General features: G+C 38.8%; 1 protein-coding gene across 1 annotated transcript in view; it reads left to right on the forward strand.

The window, feature by feature from the left end:
• Positions 1-16,105, forward strand: part of LOC129853193 (ankyrin repeat domain-containing protein 13A-like) — a 37,459-nt gene that overhangs the window by 7,897 nt on the left and 13,457 nt on the right. Inside the window, exon 2 of the mRNA XM_055918950.1 lies at positions 8,111-8,246. Within this exon, the coding sequence (XP_055774925.1) occupies positions 8,111-8,246 (136 nt within the window). The remainder of the gene's footprint in view (positions 1-8,110; positions 8,247-16,105) is intronic.

The raw sequence follows: 16,105 nt of genomic DNA on the forward strand, positions 1-16,105 counted from the left end.
CACTATTATTCTAGAATGTAGAAAATAGTACAAATAAAGGACAAACCCTTGAATGAGTAGGTGTGTTCAAACTTTTGACTGATACTGTTTTAAAGTCCCCATTGGTCTCATGGTGAAATCCCTGAGCCTTTCCTTCCTCCCCGGCAACTGAGTTAGGAAGGATGCCTTTATCTTTTTAGTGGCTGGGTTTTATTGATCCACCATCCAAAGTCTATTTAATAACTTCACCATGCTCAAAGGGATATTCTGTCTGCTTTTTTTTATTTTAACCCATCTACCAATATGTGCCCTTCTTTGCGAGCCATTGGAAAACCTCCCTAGTCATTGTGGTTGAATCTGTGTTTGAAATTCACTACTCGACTGAGGGACCTTACAGGTAATTGTGTGTGTGGGGTACAGAGTTGAGGTAGTCATTCAAAAATCATGTTAAACACTATTATTGCACACAGAGTGAGTCCATACAATGTAATATGTGACTTGTTAAGCACAATTTTACTCCAGAACTTATTTAGGTTTGCCATAACAAAAGGGTTGCATACTTATTGACTGAAAACATTTCAGCTTTTTATTTTTTATTATTTTTTGTATTAATAAAAAAAAAAACATAATTCCACTTTGACATTATGGGGTGTTGTGTTAAGGCAGTGACCAAAAATCTGAATATAACCCATTTTAAATTTGGGCTATAACACCTTTCTTTTGTTAAAGTTACGCCGACAGCGTCATTGCGTTTTGGTACACCAGAATTATATTCATTTCCAATGAAACGCTGCGTTTGCCTTGCAGCATTGCATTGCAGATGCAGATTGCGTTCGGTGTGGTGCATACGTATGCTTCAAACTGTATGTGTAGACGGCTTGACAGAAATGGTAGCAGAAGGTGAATGTTGAACTGTTGTTGCATACACATCCAGATGATGCTGCGTACTATTTTGTGCAATGTCGGTGTGTTCGAAGCGTTAAGGGGTGTGAATACCTTCTGAAGGCACTATACATGTGGAACAATAGTAATCATGGGCTGTTCCAAAATACCACAACTAAAAAGCAAAATGGAATCTGGAGATATTTTTTTACATCACTGGTTATAGGACAACTTGCAGAACACAATGAGCTACATTTTAGAATGTTGTATTTTGATACAGGGGTCACCAAAACAGAAAGAGAAACGCAACACTGTTTTGTCAATCACTTATATCGATTATCACGTTGAAATCAATTGCTTGATAGGGGGGGGTTTATGTCCTGTTAACTACCACAGCTCACAAACCATTCCCGAATCTGGGAATAATGTGTACATCCCTTGTTAGAGGACAAATTGTAGAAGACGGCTAGCTACATTTTTGAAGTGTTGCATTTTGATTCAAGTGGGTCGCCAATGTGGTAATTGTAAGGCAACTATTTTTTTGTTAATCACTTCCATGGATATCACGTTGAAATCAATAGAACAGGGGCAAACGTTTAGGGTGTAGCGCTGTTTAAACTAACACTATTCAAATGCCACACGGAAACTTGAAATAACCTATACATAGTTGGTTAAATGAGACTTTGTAGAAGGCTTATATCTATATTTTTGAATATCGGATGTTGATTTCAGGAGGCTGCCTTCACGGAAAAAGGAACAAACGTACAGTTATGAATAGAACTACTGTTCTCTGAAGGAGGGAATGAGGTATAGCATACTATGGGGTGTCAATGACCAATCTTATTCACATGAAAACTGAAAACTCGCCAATCTGGCGAATGGATGCCGAGCCTGCCCTCGATAGCACCACCTTCCTGGCTATAATACTTGCATTTATTTCCTCAATTCAGTACCACTCATCAGCGCGCCCAAACCCCTTGACGGAGCAGGGAGCAGTAGTTATATTTATAACTGTAGTTTCCCATTCAGTCGGTCACTCTGTATAACATACTATGGGAACATACAATCACACCCCAAACTGGCTCAGAGGGTACCAAACTAGGAGTCTCACAGCAGCCTAAGCACACACAGGTTCCACCGGCTCCAAAAAGGGGTTACAGAAGCCACCTTTTCCCCCAATAATACTTACCCGAGAAGCCTGAACTGTTGGAGCCCCATATAGAACCTGCTGCATCCTGGCTATGCACACTGACACGCTGCCACTGCAGCCAAAGTCCATAGTGTCACGACTTTCACCGAAGGTGGTTCCTGTTCGGGCGGCGGTCGTCGTCACCGGTCTACTAGCTGCCACCGATTCCCTTTTCTGTTGGTTATGTCTGTATTAGTTTCACCTGTTTCTCGTTTGGGGTTTTATTCAGGGCTATTTAAGTCTTCTAGGCCCGCCTGCTTTTGTGCAGGCTTGTTTTCTGTTCTGTTTGTGGATGGTTGTGTCTGGTTATGTTTTTGGACTGTTTGGTGTCCTGTTTTGGGGAGGTCATTATTTTCTCTTGTTGTTGTTGGCGTGACCATATTCTTACCGGAATAAATACAGCAAACCCAAAGAACCCTCTGCTCTCTGCGCCTGACTACGCACCCACCACTCCTAGCTATGTGACACACAGACCACACAGTTTCAACAACAATACTTACCTTGCGAGCCTGAAATGTCAACTCGTACAAGGACCCGCAAGTCCAAAACAACAGAACACTTGTCATGACTTGGTAAAGAGCACACACGCTGCATAACATCGACCCGGCCTCAGACAACCCCATTCAAGGTAATTTCACCGGAAGACACTTCGCCAGCAGCCCCAATCTTTCTCAGAAAGCCAGCCTGACGCCCAATGGAAGTTGAACCCAGCTGGAGACAATGGTCAGACGAACTGGTCTGAGCCAAATCCTTCTGATCATGTTTCCACCTCAGGCAAACAGGACGGCACTTGTGAGTATCTTCATTGTGAAACCACATACCCTAGGGCACGGTCGGAGATTCAAACTCGGCTGGTTAGACTTTTTGAAGCACTAGCTACACAGTCAGAGTAGAAAGTAGTGGGTTTTTAGCAAACACAAATCCTACCCAATCAAGGAAGCATTAGCTACACAAGCAGAGCAGAAAGTAGTTGTTTTTAGCAAATACAAAGGACCGAGTTTGGGAAACCCTGATCAAGGTGGATGAGTACTGTCTTTGAGTAAATTAATGCGAATTGAGGAAATTAATGTGAGCCCCGGTATTATAGCCAGGAAGGCGTGTTTTCAGTTTTCTTCCAGTGAATATGATTGGTCGTTGACTCCACATAGTATGTTATACGGAGTGACCGACTGAAAGGGAACCACTTTTCTGTAAGTTAATTTCAACTAATCATAACGCGTCATAGGATATCAGGTTTGCTGTTATTTAAAGGAAAATGTCAATTTTTCTACTTCATTGCCATCCTTAGCACCAGCCCAACATCAATATATGTGAAAATGGCACGTTTCTATTTTTTGTAGTAAAAAAGATGGCGAAAGATAAGTGTTTCCAATGACCTCATCAACCAATGCCTACTCACAATTGGTCAAAATCACACAATAATTAAAAAATATATATATATAATAATTCACCTTTATTTAACCAGGTAAGCTAGTTGAGAACAAGTTCTCATTTGCAACTGCGACAAGATGAAGCAAAGCAGTGCGACACAAACAACAACACAGAGTTACACATGGAATAAACAAGCGTACAGTCAATAACACAATAGGGGAAAAAATTGTCTATATACAGTGTGTGCAAATGGCGTGAGGAGGTAAGGCAATAAATAGGCCATAGTAGTGAAGTAATTACAATTTAGCAGATTAACACTGTAGTGATAGATGAGCAGATGATGATGTGCAAGTATTAATACTGGTGTGCAAAAGAGCTGAAAAGTAAATATAAACAATATGGGGATGAGGTAGGTAGATTGGGTGGGCTATTTACTGATGGACTATGTACAGCTGCAGCGATCGGTTAGCTGCTCAGATAGCTGATGTTTAAAGTTAGTGAGGGAAATTTAAGTCTCCAGCTTCAGCGATTTTTGCAATTCGTTCCAGTCACTGGCAGCAGAGAACTGGAAGGAAAGGCGGCCAAAGGAGGTGCTGGCTTTGGGGACGACCAGTGAGATATACCTGCGGGAGCGCGTGCAAGGTGTGTTATCGTGTTGTTATCGTGTAAGGTGTGTTATCGTGTTGTTATCGTGACCAGTGAGCTGAGGTAAGGCGGAGCTTTACCTAGCATAGACTTATAGATGACATAGAGCCAGTGGGTCTGGCGACGAATATATAGCGAGGGCCAGCCGACTAGAGCATACAGGTCGCAGTGGTGGGTGGTATAGGGGGCTTTGGTAACAAAACGGATGGCACTGTGATAGACTGCATCCAGTTTGCTGAGTAGAGTATTGGAAGCTATTTTGTAGATGACATCGCCGAAGTCGAGGATCGGTAGGATAGTCAGTTTTACTAGGGTAAGTTTGGCGGCGTGAGTGAAGGAGGCTTTGTTGCGAAATAGAAAGCTGATTCTAGATTTGATTTTGGATTGGAGATGTTTGATATGAGTCTGGAAGGAAAGTTTACAGTCTAATCAGACACCTAGGTATTTGTAGTTGTCCACATATTCTATTCAAGGTAATCAAATACATATTCTAGGTCAGAACCGTCCAGAGTAGTCATGCTGGTCGAGCAGGCGGGTGGGTGCAGGCAGCAAATGGTTGAAAAGCATGCATTTGGCTTTACTAACGTTTAAGAGCAGTTGGAGGCCACGGAAGGAGTGTTGTATGGCATTGAAGCTCGTTTGGAGGTTAGTTAACGGTGTCCAAAGAAGGGCCAGATGTATACAGAATGGTGTCGTCTGCGTAGAGGTGGATCAGGGAATCATCTGCAGCAAGAGCGACATCGTTGATATATACAGAGAAAAGAGTCGGCCCGAGAATTGAACCCTGTGGTACCCCCATAGAGACTGCCAGAGGTCCGGACAACAGGTCCTCCGATTTGACACACTGAACTGTCTACGAAGTAGTTGGTGAACCCGGCTAGGCAGTCATTTGAGAAACCAAGGCTATTGAGTGTGCCGATAAGAATACGGTGATTGACAGAGTCGAAAGCCTTGGCCAGGTTGATGAAGACGGCTGCACAGTACTGTCTTTTATCGATTACCGATGATGTCATTGGAAGCACTTATATTCCTCAGTCTTTTTTACAAAAAACATTGAAATGCACCATTTTCACGTATGTTGATGTTGGGGTGGGGCTGGAGATGATGAATTTGAAGTTTAAAAAATGGTGAAGTTTCCCTTTAAGTGATATTTGGACTGTCAAATCTGTGTATTGATGTGTGGCCAGCGACTTTTATAGACCACTTTCTGTGTTTGCAAACATTGCCACACGGGGGCGATGCTCGCAAGTTGGTGGCAGAGCACTGGGGAGGTCTTATAGAATGGCAACAAAAAAAGCCTCTATTTGCTTATGAGTGCATTTCACACATTTTGGATTAAAATAGGATTTTAAGTCTTGATATAATGTAATATAATGTCTGTCATCATCGCAAGTCAACTGCATTATACTTTTTTTTTTAACACTTCAGCGTCAACCAGTAAAATGCTACAGCCTATGTCAATGAGCGTTAGCATTCAAGCTAATAATTGCTGCATCCAAAATAGTTATTTTGCAAAGATCACAACCTAGTATAATAGCGACTGTTCAAGCAAGAATCGGAACATAAATGTAAGCGTATGAGAACCCAAAATATACTACTGTTCAGAAGTTTGGGGTCACTTAGAAATGTCCTTGTTTTTGAAAGAAAAGCACACAAAAAATGTCCAATAAAATGAAGTTTCTTGGCAATTTCTCGCATGGAATAGCCTTCATTTCTCAGAACAAGAACAGACTGACGAGTTTCAGAAGAAAGTCCTTTGTTTCTGGCCATTTTGAGCCTCTAATCGAACCCACAAATGCTGATGCTCCAGATACTCAACTAGTCTAAAGAAGGCCAGTTTTATTGCTTATTTAACAGCACAACAGTTTCAGCTGTGCTAACATAATTGCAAAAGGCCTATGTAGATATTCCATAAAAAATCAGCCGTTTCCAGCTACAATAGTCATTTACAACATTAACAATGTCTACACTGTATTTCTGATCAATTTGATGTTATTTTAATGGACAAAAAATGTGCTTTTCTTTTAAAAACAAGGACATTTCTAAGTGACCCCAAACTTTTGAACGGTAGTGTAGCTATTTTGTTTAGAAGTAATACAATCGTAAATCTAGGTTATGTTGAATGGGCGCAGATGGCGTTGGCTTTCTTACTGCAGCCAAGAGTCTGTGCGTGACGTCAGTGTGTTGTATACTGGAAAGGGGTCCATAAAGAGTCCGCCCCAAATTTTCCGTACCATTTGAGAGTTAGAAATAATAGTTAATTTTCTATTTCTATACTTTTTGGGAAGTATAGAAATAGTGCACATAGAATATATCTACCCCTTCCTATACTTGCTTTCAATGAGAATGACAGATGTATAACTAATTTTTCTATGTGAATTTGGTAGGTCGCCCAAAAAGTTACATATTGCAGCTTTAAAGGTAGACTCAGCGAAATGATGTTAGCAAGAGAACCACAAATATCGAGATGAGTGAAATGCAAGACTTAGCTCTCACAGTCACATGGTATCTGCGCATGTGCACGGGTTCACATCACGCTGTTCACAGCAAGGTAGACAGGGCCCAAAAACGACAGAGAAGTTGAGCCTTGTGTTTCAATGCTCTTAGTTGTTGCGGAAATTGACCCACTATGCTGTTTACTTTCTGCATTTATGTCATAACACGGAGTCTACCTTTAAGCACTCGATCTTATGTCATCTTGATGAGTAATTCCTCTAAATGTTTAACCGGACGCTCTAGACTAACGCCTCCGTAGTGTCTGTGCAGCAACTTGAAAGTTTGACGTCCCTACCAATAGAAACTCTCGATTTCATTGCAAAATATTTTCGATTTGGAGTAGGGTTGGGCATTTTTAAATTATTTCAGTATTCTAATAATATGATATTTTTTTCGGATAACCGTATAGTTGAAATACTTGGGTAAACTTCAGTGGAGACTCGCTCACACAACTCGAGAGATGGAGTCGGTGCGCTGGTGGTGGAGGGGCGAGAGAGGAGCAGGGGCCTGTGTGTGACAGTATGTGTGTGGCACAGAGCGAGAGAAGGTAGCCAAACTGACTCGCTACTTAGACAAACTTGTTGCTGCCATAGATTATCTATCATACCATCAGGTAGTGCCTGTCTTGACTGCATGAAATCATTTGTTAAGAAGCTAGTTAGCTACAGTAGCCAGCTAGCTAGCTAAAATAATAAAGTTAATTGAGGCTATTTTGCTGCGCTCCCCAGTCCTTGTCCACACAACTCAATCAGTGGAGGCTGGTGGGAAGAGCAATAGGAGGACAGGAATGTAGTGGTATCAAACATATGGAAATCACATGTTTGAATGCGTTCCACATATGCGTTCCACCATTCCAGCTATTACAATGAGCCCACCCTTCTATTGCTCCTCCCACCAGCCTCCACTAAACTCCATTCACATGAAACAACATTCTATCAGTTGGTTGATCATTGTAGCCTACCGACATAGGCTCACTTATAAAACGGTCATAAAGCTGTTTTATTAAAATGTTGAATGTAATGGTCTATCGCTGTAAGCTATGTAGCAATATCACATAGAACATTTCATTTTAAAAGCCTTTAAAAAATATATATTATAGGCTTTTCTTTTCTCAAAATGAGTACTCTTTCAAGTAATCAAATATTAATATCCATTCAGAAATTCCAATAAGCGTGCCCATCCCTAGTTTAGAGTAATCAATTTCCGTTGCAAAACATTTTGCTACCGACTAATGAATACACCCCAGGTACCCACTGATTCTTGAAGAATAGAAACGCCTCAAGCTTATAACTGTCTTTCCCTATCATAACCCAAATATATGGTGGTTTTACTCCATTGGAATTGTTTGTTTTTGTTGCCAGTTGACTCTTTAACAGGCATTGTATCTATAGCTTCCAGCATAGAATCAGGAATGAGAAAGCTAGCTAGTAATTTTAAAGGATCTCTATGGCTTCCAGTGTGTACGATGTCGATCTGATGTGCAATTCTCTTTAGGTAGCTAGACTATTTGTTTTTGAAGACATTGCAGTGTTTGTTTGTTTCTTTCAGAATGACATTGAGGCTGTGGATCCCAGGGGAAGGACACCACTCCACCTGGCTGTGTCGCTGGGACACCTGGAGTCAGTGAGAGTGCTTCTCAGACATGGCGCAGAAGTTACCAAAGAGAACACCAATAATTGGACAGGTTAGGCTGTTCTCAAGCTACAATTGTCCAAATGTAAATGTGTATTATTAATATTATGAATTCTGCATGCTATTTACATTTCCTTCAGAAAGTATTCACTCACCTTGACTTTTTCAACATTTTGTTGTGTTACAGCCTGAATTTAAAATTGATTAAATTGAGATTTGTGTCACTGGCCTAAACACAATACCCCATAATGTCTAAATGGAATTATATTTTTACAATTTATTTTTTATTTATTTTTGTATTGAATATTCGAAACATACAATATACTTGCAGTGAAGCCGCTCAATAACTACATCATACCAGTCATCCAACATATTCCCATTCAAAGCGACACCCTGAAGCATCCAGGGTCAATGCCCTGCTCAAGGGCATGTTGACCGATCTACCAAAGGCCAAAAAATGTGAACTCGAACCCTTCAAGATCGACTGACCCGGTCTTGGAGTAATTGACTGTCTCTCCAGATCTCCTAACAGTACTATTTCTAGGATCAATTTTAGATCAGTGCTATGCATTTTCAGCCATTCCTGAACCTGAGACCAGAAACAGGCTACATGAGGGCAATACCAAAATAAATAGTCTATTGATTCTGTATCCTCACAACAAAATCTGCAGAGCTTCGATGATTTTATGCCCCAAACATTTTGTTGGTGGCAAGAATTCTATATAATAATTTTAGCTGAAAAGCACAAAGTCTTGAATCTTGCTTTGTTTCATATATCAACTCATACACCCTGTACCATGGAATCGGTACATCAAAAATCTCTTCCCAACTATTTTGCAATGTGAATGGCACAGTTGTCAACATCCTGGTCCTGCAATGAAACTGGTATACTTTCCTATTTGTGATATTTTTATTCCTCCGACAGTTTTGATTCTTTATATTTGGCAGACAGACCAGTTCCCTACCTCCTCCTGCTGCCACCCGTCTCCTCCATTTTTGGGGCAATGCTGTAATCAATTGGTTGTACTCTTGGATTGAGCAGACCTTTCCGTACAATTCTGATAACTCCATGAAGGACATAACTCTATCATTCCAATTTACAATATAATTTAAGAACAAAATACCCTTTTCAAACATCTTTCCCATAAATATAGGTATTTTATCAACCAGCAAATTTGAGTTCAGCCATAATATTTGTTCTATCTTTTCAGGGGGATGAAATTGTAGCCAGCTCTGCAATGCTTGTTTGAAAAAGAGAGATACCTTTTTCAAAGTATCATTTTCAATTAATCGAAAATCATACATGGCAATCTGCACAAAGGCAAAAAGGCAATTTTTAAACAATGGATGAGCTTTTCTTAGTAATCTACTTGAGAACCATGTAGGGTTCAAATAAAACATTTGAATGAGTGAAGCTTTTAGAGAGAGGTTTAGTGCTTTTATATTCATTATATAGATAGGCACGTTTTATTTTGTCTAGTTTAACGTCCCAGATAAAGCAAAATATTTTTTGTTCGTATGATTTGAAAAATGAATCATCAGGAGTAGGCAGCGCCATAAGTAAGTGAGTAAACTGAGATATGACTAAGGAGTTAATCATGGCATTTTTTCCATAAATAGACAGGTATTTACCTCTCCATGGTTGCAGGATCTTGTCTATTTTTACACGTTTTCTATTGAAATTCATTGTGGAGAGCTTATTTATATCTTTTGTGATGTGAAAACCGAGTATGTCTACTTCACCATCAGCCCATTTTATAGGTAAACTACAGGGTCATGTAAAAGTTACATTTTTTAAGGATCCAATACGTAATATTGTACACTTATCATAATTAGGTTTTAGTTCAGAAAGTACAGAAAAGTTATCTAGATCTTCAATGAGACATTGCAGGGATCTAGCTTGCGGACTTAATATAAAACTTGAGTCATCGGCATACATGGACACCTTTGTTTTTAAGCCTTGGATTTCTAATCCTCTAATGTTGTTATTGAATCTAATTTTAATAGCTAACATTTCGATGGCCATAACAAATAGATATGGTGACAGTGGACACCCTTGTTTAACTCCTCTTGACAATTAAAAACTCTCATTAATTATTATTTTACACCTGGGGTTGCTATTCATTATTTTTACCCATTTTATAAGAGAATTGCCGAAATTGAAAAAATCCAGGCATTTATAAATGAAATCCAGTCTTACTTTATCAAATTATCAATTTCATGATGTTAAATTATTTCTAGTAGTTGTCGTATATTATCTCCAATGTATCTGTCTGATCAGGATGAACAATACCTGGTAAGACTCTTTTTAATTCTGAGTGCTATGCATTTTGCTAGTATTTTTTGCATCACAACATTTAAGCGTAAGGGGCCTCCAGTTTTTTAGATAGACTGGGTCTTTATATTTGCCATTTGGGTCTTGTTTTAATAATAGAGAAATCAGACCTTCCTGCTGAGTGCCTGACAGACTACCATTTCTATAGGAGTAGTTAAAACAATCTAACAATGGAGTTTTTAGTATATCAAAAAATACTCTATATACCTCTACCGGTATGCCATCAAGCCCTGGGGTTTCTCCAGACTGAAAGGATTTAATAGCCTCAAAGTTCTTCCTCTGTAATTTGACCTTCGCACAGATCTTTCTGTACATTTGTTCATTTTCCATTTTTTATATTATTTGGAAAGAATTCCTTACCATAATCTTCATTCAGTGGGAAAGGATGAGATGGAAAAGAGAACATCTGCTTAGAATAATTAGCTTCCTCTTTAAAAATATAATTCAGAGAATCATAGATCACTCCATCTTCAGTAACGAGTTTCTGCAAATAATTTTTGTTAGCGTTCCTGTATTGGAGATTCAGGAAGAAGTTTGCATTTTTCTCCATATTCCATCCCAGTTTGCTATATTTTTGTAATAGATTACATTAGATCGTTCTTGAATAAGTTCAAGTTATTTTTGTTTTTCCTCTAACTTATTTTTTATCTCTGTAGTATTGTTTTTATTGCTATCTACCTGTACTATTAGTTCATGAATTTCCCTCCCTCTTTAGCCAGAAATATTGATGAATATTGAATTGAATGACCCCTGAAGGTACATTTAAAGGTATCCCAAACAATAAGTGGATTTGCTGAAGCTAAATTATACTGGAAAAATTCAGTTATAAATTATTTTGTCTTAGTTAAAAACAAGTTGTCCTCCAGTAAACTTTGATTCAATTTCCAATATCCCCGTCCATGTGGAAATTCTATAAGAGTTATGTGAATGCCAATTAGATGATGATCCGATCGCATTCTGTCTCGTATTAAAACTTTTTTCATCTTTGATGCATGAGAGAAAGAGACAAGAAAGTAGTCAAGATGACTAGCTTGATTAAGTCTCCTCCATGTATATCTCACTAGGTTGGGTTTTTTGTCTCCAAATATCCACTATTTCTAATATGTCCATAATATTTGTGATTTCCTTAAGGGCACGGTGAGGATAGTTTGTAGAGTGATGACCTTTACGGTCCATTGAGGTACTTAACACTGTGTTATAGTCTCCTACCATAATGATTAGATCATTTGTTGCCTGTAAGTTCAATAAATTGGTATAAATGTTTTCAAAGAAGTGTGGATCATCCTGATTTGGACCATATAGATTAATGAGACAAATCTCTTTTTTGTCCACTTTCATATTCAAAAGGATCCACCTTCCTTGCGACTCATTCCTGACTATTTGCACATTCAGATCGACATTTTTGTTAATGAATATCACACCCTTTGAGTTCCTTTGTCCATGACAGAAAAATATTTCACCACCCCATTCCTTTTTCCACACTACTTCATCTAAGGATGTAGAGTGAGTTTCCTGTAAACAGTATATGTTCTATTCCTTTTCTTTTAGCCATGTAAAGACTGATCTTCTTTTTTTAGAATCTGCTAAACCGTTACAATTATAACTGGCTAATTGACCATAATTGTGCTTGTAAAGTTACTGCCATCAGAGGTATTAGGAAGGTTAAAACTAGAGCTTTCAAATATCTGATATTTAGAATTCAAGAAATAGGTTCTAGCAATATTTGTTTATTCCCTTGCCTGTTTGCCTGTGAGCCAATGCCACAAATGTTAGAAAATTGAGACAAGATATTATGTGTGTAGCAAATCTGAGTAGGTTGATGTGTATGATATTGGATGTGATATAGTGAGAGTGTGTACGATGTCTGTATAAGAGTAAGACTATAATGTGTGATGCCCAAATAAATAATAACTCTGACAATTTGCATGGTTGAGTGTCTATGTGTGTAACACGTAGTGCGTATAGTCTTAATATTCATAATGATAATTGTCATCCATATCGTATCACAATCATAGTTACATCATAATTACCTTTAACATAATTGAAAAACATCCCAGCATTTCCATAGCAATTGACGTTTCACATGATCATGAAAGAGACCTTGCATTACTCTAGAGACGGCTTCACTACAGTACAAATGTATTCCGTACAATATGTTATTATTCCCCAATGATCCTATTCTGATATCCTCCCCTTGCTTTTTGTAAACATATATACACTTGTAGACAAATACATAAAAAAAGATAGACAAACAATAAACACATTAAATTATAAAACAGTTCTCGACAATAGAGGGAGAGAAGAGAGAAAGCGAGAGTGAGAGAAGAGAGCGAGATCAGGTGTGTGTGTGTGTGTGTGTGTGTGTGTGTGTGTGTGTGTGTGTGTGTGTGTGTGTGTGTGTGTGTGTGTGTATAAGTCCGTATGTGTAAGCAAGCATGTAATTGAGTTTGTGTGTTCATAGCCACTTCATAATGTTCAGATATGTTTACAGTTCCCATACTTTCTTTTCTTAACCTGAAGTCCCTGTAGAATTTAGTACAGCCACAGTGCTATGGAGCTGTCTCAGAATAGCTTTCCATCTATAAAGAGTTTGTCCACAATAATAAAGGCACGCCTGTCATCCTCCCTTTGTTGTCTTTGTACCGGATACAGTCTCTTACGACGTTCGTTTATCTCCCTTGGAAATTGGTCATTGAGACCGAATTTGGTCCCTTTAAGCTTCCTTCCCTGCTTTTGATCAGCTCCTTTTGTTGGTAGTGTTCAAATTTTCCCAGCCGTAAAGGCTAACCGCCTCATGGAATCCTTAGCAACAAAACTTTAGTTCGGATTAAAATCGATTTAATAATTTTTTTTAAATATTAACAACAAACCGAGTGTAGACAGTACAATGTTCTGTTGCGCGCTCTGATGACGTATCTCATTTTTACAAATGAATGAAAAGCTGAAATGTCTTGAGTCATTAAATATTCAACCCCTTTCTTATGGCAAGCCTAAATTAGTTCAGTAGTAAACATGTGCTTAACAAGTCACTTAATAAGTTGCATGGACTCACTCTGTGTGCAATAAGTGTTTAACTTGATTTTTTAATGACTACCTCAACTCTGTACCCCACACATACAATGATCTGTAAGGTGTGGTGGTTAATTTCTTTACTATCAAATGAGGAGAGACAAACTTATCACACAAGTCAGAGTTATACTTAAACTGAATCTTTATTCACTTATTAATAAGGGAGCAGGTCAATACAACGCACACATATAAAGTGAATCGATTGAGTGCTCTACGATAATGATGGTCGACGATTCACGATCAAATGATTCGTTGAGAGCCCAGAGACAAAAGTACAAAGGTATTTTATAGCCAAGATACACCCCTTTCAACCTACCTACATGACGAACAACAGATATATAGAATGGGTCACAAGGTAAGGTTAAGATCTGTATGAAAGATACCTATAATACATAGCAGACCGTATCTGCTGTGTCAACAGCTTTCATTGTATCGAGACCAGTGTCTGTCCCTCCGACTCCAAACTGGAACCATCTCTCCCTGGTAAGGTATAGAACAGAAACATTAACTCATGCTCTGGAAAGTTCTTTAGGTTTTATCACCCAAAAGACATTGTAAATCTCCTGTCAGTGTTTTCTCCCAGAGGCCCATCCTCAGTAGAACACACACACAATAGTTAAGAATACTCTATTCTGTTGCATAAAACAACCATTTTGCTCTCACAAAGGTCCCTCAGTCGAGTAGTGAATTTCAAATACAGATTCAACCACAAAGGCCAGGGAGGCTTTCTAGTGCCTCGCAAAGAAGGATACCTGTTGGTAGATAGGTAAAAAGACAGACATTGAATATCCCTTTGAGCATGGTGAAGTTATTAACTACACTTTGGATGGTTTATCAATACACCCATTCACTACAAAGATACAGGCGTGCTTCCTACCTCAGCTGCCAGAGAGGAATGAAACCGCTCTGGGATTTCACAGAAGCCAATGACTTTAAAACAGTTAGAGTTTAATGGCTATGATAGGAGTATCAACAACATTGTAATTACTCAATAATACTAACCTAAATGACAGAGTGAAAAGAAGGAAGCCTATAGAGATTTTTTAGAGGATAATGTGCAAATATTGTACAATCGAGGTGTATTTGTATTTATTGTGGGTCCCCATTAGCCAAAGGAGCAGCTACTCTTCCTGAGGTCCAGCAAAATTAAAAACATTACATTTACATTTCACAACACATTAAGTGTGGGCCCTCAGGCCACTACTCTACCACCACTACTCTACAACACAAAATCCATGTGTACGTCTGTGTATAGTGCGTATGCTATTGTGTGTGTGTCTTTCAGTCTCCTCTGTTCCAGAAGGTGTGTTTTTTTGTATCTGTTTTTTAAATCTGATTTTACTGCTTGCATGAGTTACTTTATGTGGAATAGAGTTCCATGTAGTCATGGCTCTATGTAGTACTGTGCGCCTCCCACAGTTTGTTCTGGACTTGAGGATTGTGAAGAGACCTCTGGTGGCATGTCTTGTGGAGTATGCATGGGTGTCTGAGCTGTGGGCTAGTAGTTTGAACAGACAGCTCAGTGCATTCAATATGTCAATACTTCTCACAAGTACAAGTAGTGATTAAGTCAATCTCTCCTCTACTTTGAGCCAGGAGAGATTGACATGCATATAATTTAATGTTAGCGCTCCGTGTACATTTAAGGTTCAGCCGTGCTGCCCTGTTCTGGGCCAATTGTAATTTTCTTAAGTCCCTCTTTGTGGCACCTAACCACACAACTAGACAGTAGTCCAGGTGCGACAAAACTAAGGCCTGTAGGACCTGCCTTGATGATAGTGCTGTTAAGAAGATAGAGCAGCGCTTTATTATGCTACTGTTGTATCATCATGTTTTGACCATGACAGTTTACAATCCAGGGTTACTCCAAGCAGTTTAATCGCCTTAACTTGCTCAATTTCTACATTATTCATTACAAGATTTAGTTGAGGTTTAATGAATGATTTGTCCCAAATACAATGCTTTTAGTTTTTGAAAAATGTAGGACTAATTTATTTATTGCCACCCATTCTGAAACTGACTGCAGCTCTTTAAGTGATTTCACTTGCTGTGGTAGCTGACATATATAATGTTGTGTCATTAGCATACATAGACAGACAGGCTTTACTCTAGGCTAGTGGCAGGTCATTAGTAAAGATTGAAAAAAGTAAGGGGCCTAGACAGCTTCCCTAGGGAATGCTTGACTCTACCTGGATTATGTTAGAGATTATGTTAGAAGCTTCCATTAATGAACCCCTTCTGTGTTCTGTAAAACAGGTAACTCTCGATCCACAATATAGCAGGGAATGTAAAGCCATAACACCTATGTTTTTCCAGCAGCAGATTATGATTGATAAGTTCAAAAGCTGTACTGATGTCTAACAAAACAGCTCCCACAATATTTTTTATTATCAATTTCTCTCAGCCAATCAGTCATTTGTGTAAGTGCTAAATACATGTTGTTAATTTGTTTACTGTGAAATAGCATTGTATCTGGTCAAACACAGTTTACTAAGGGTTGGTAATAG

The sequence above is a fragment of the Salvelinus fontinalis genome, chromosome 4, assembly GCF_029448725.1.
Source record: "Salvelinus fontinalis isolate EN_2023a chromosome 4, ASM2944872v1, whole genome shotgun sequence".
NCBI classification, from domain to species: Eukaryota; Metazoa; Chordata; class Actinopteri; order Salmoniformes; family Salmonidae; genus Salvelinus; species Salvelinus fontinalis.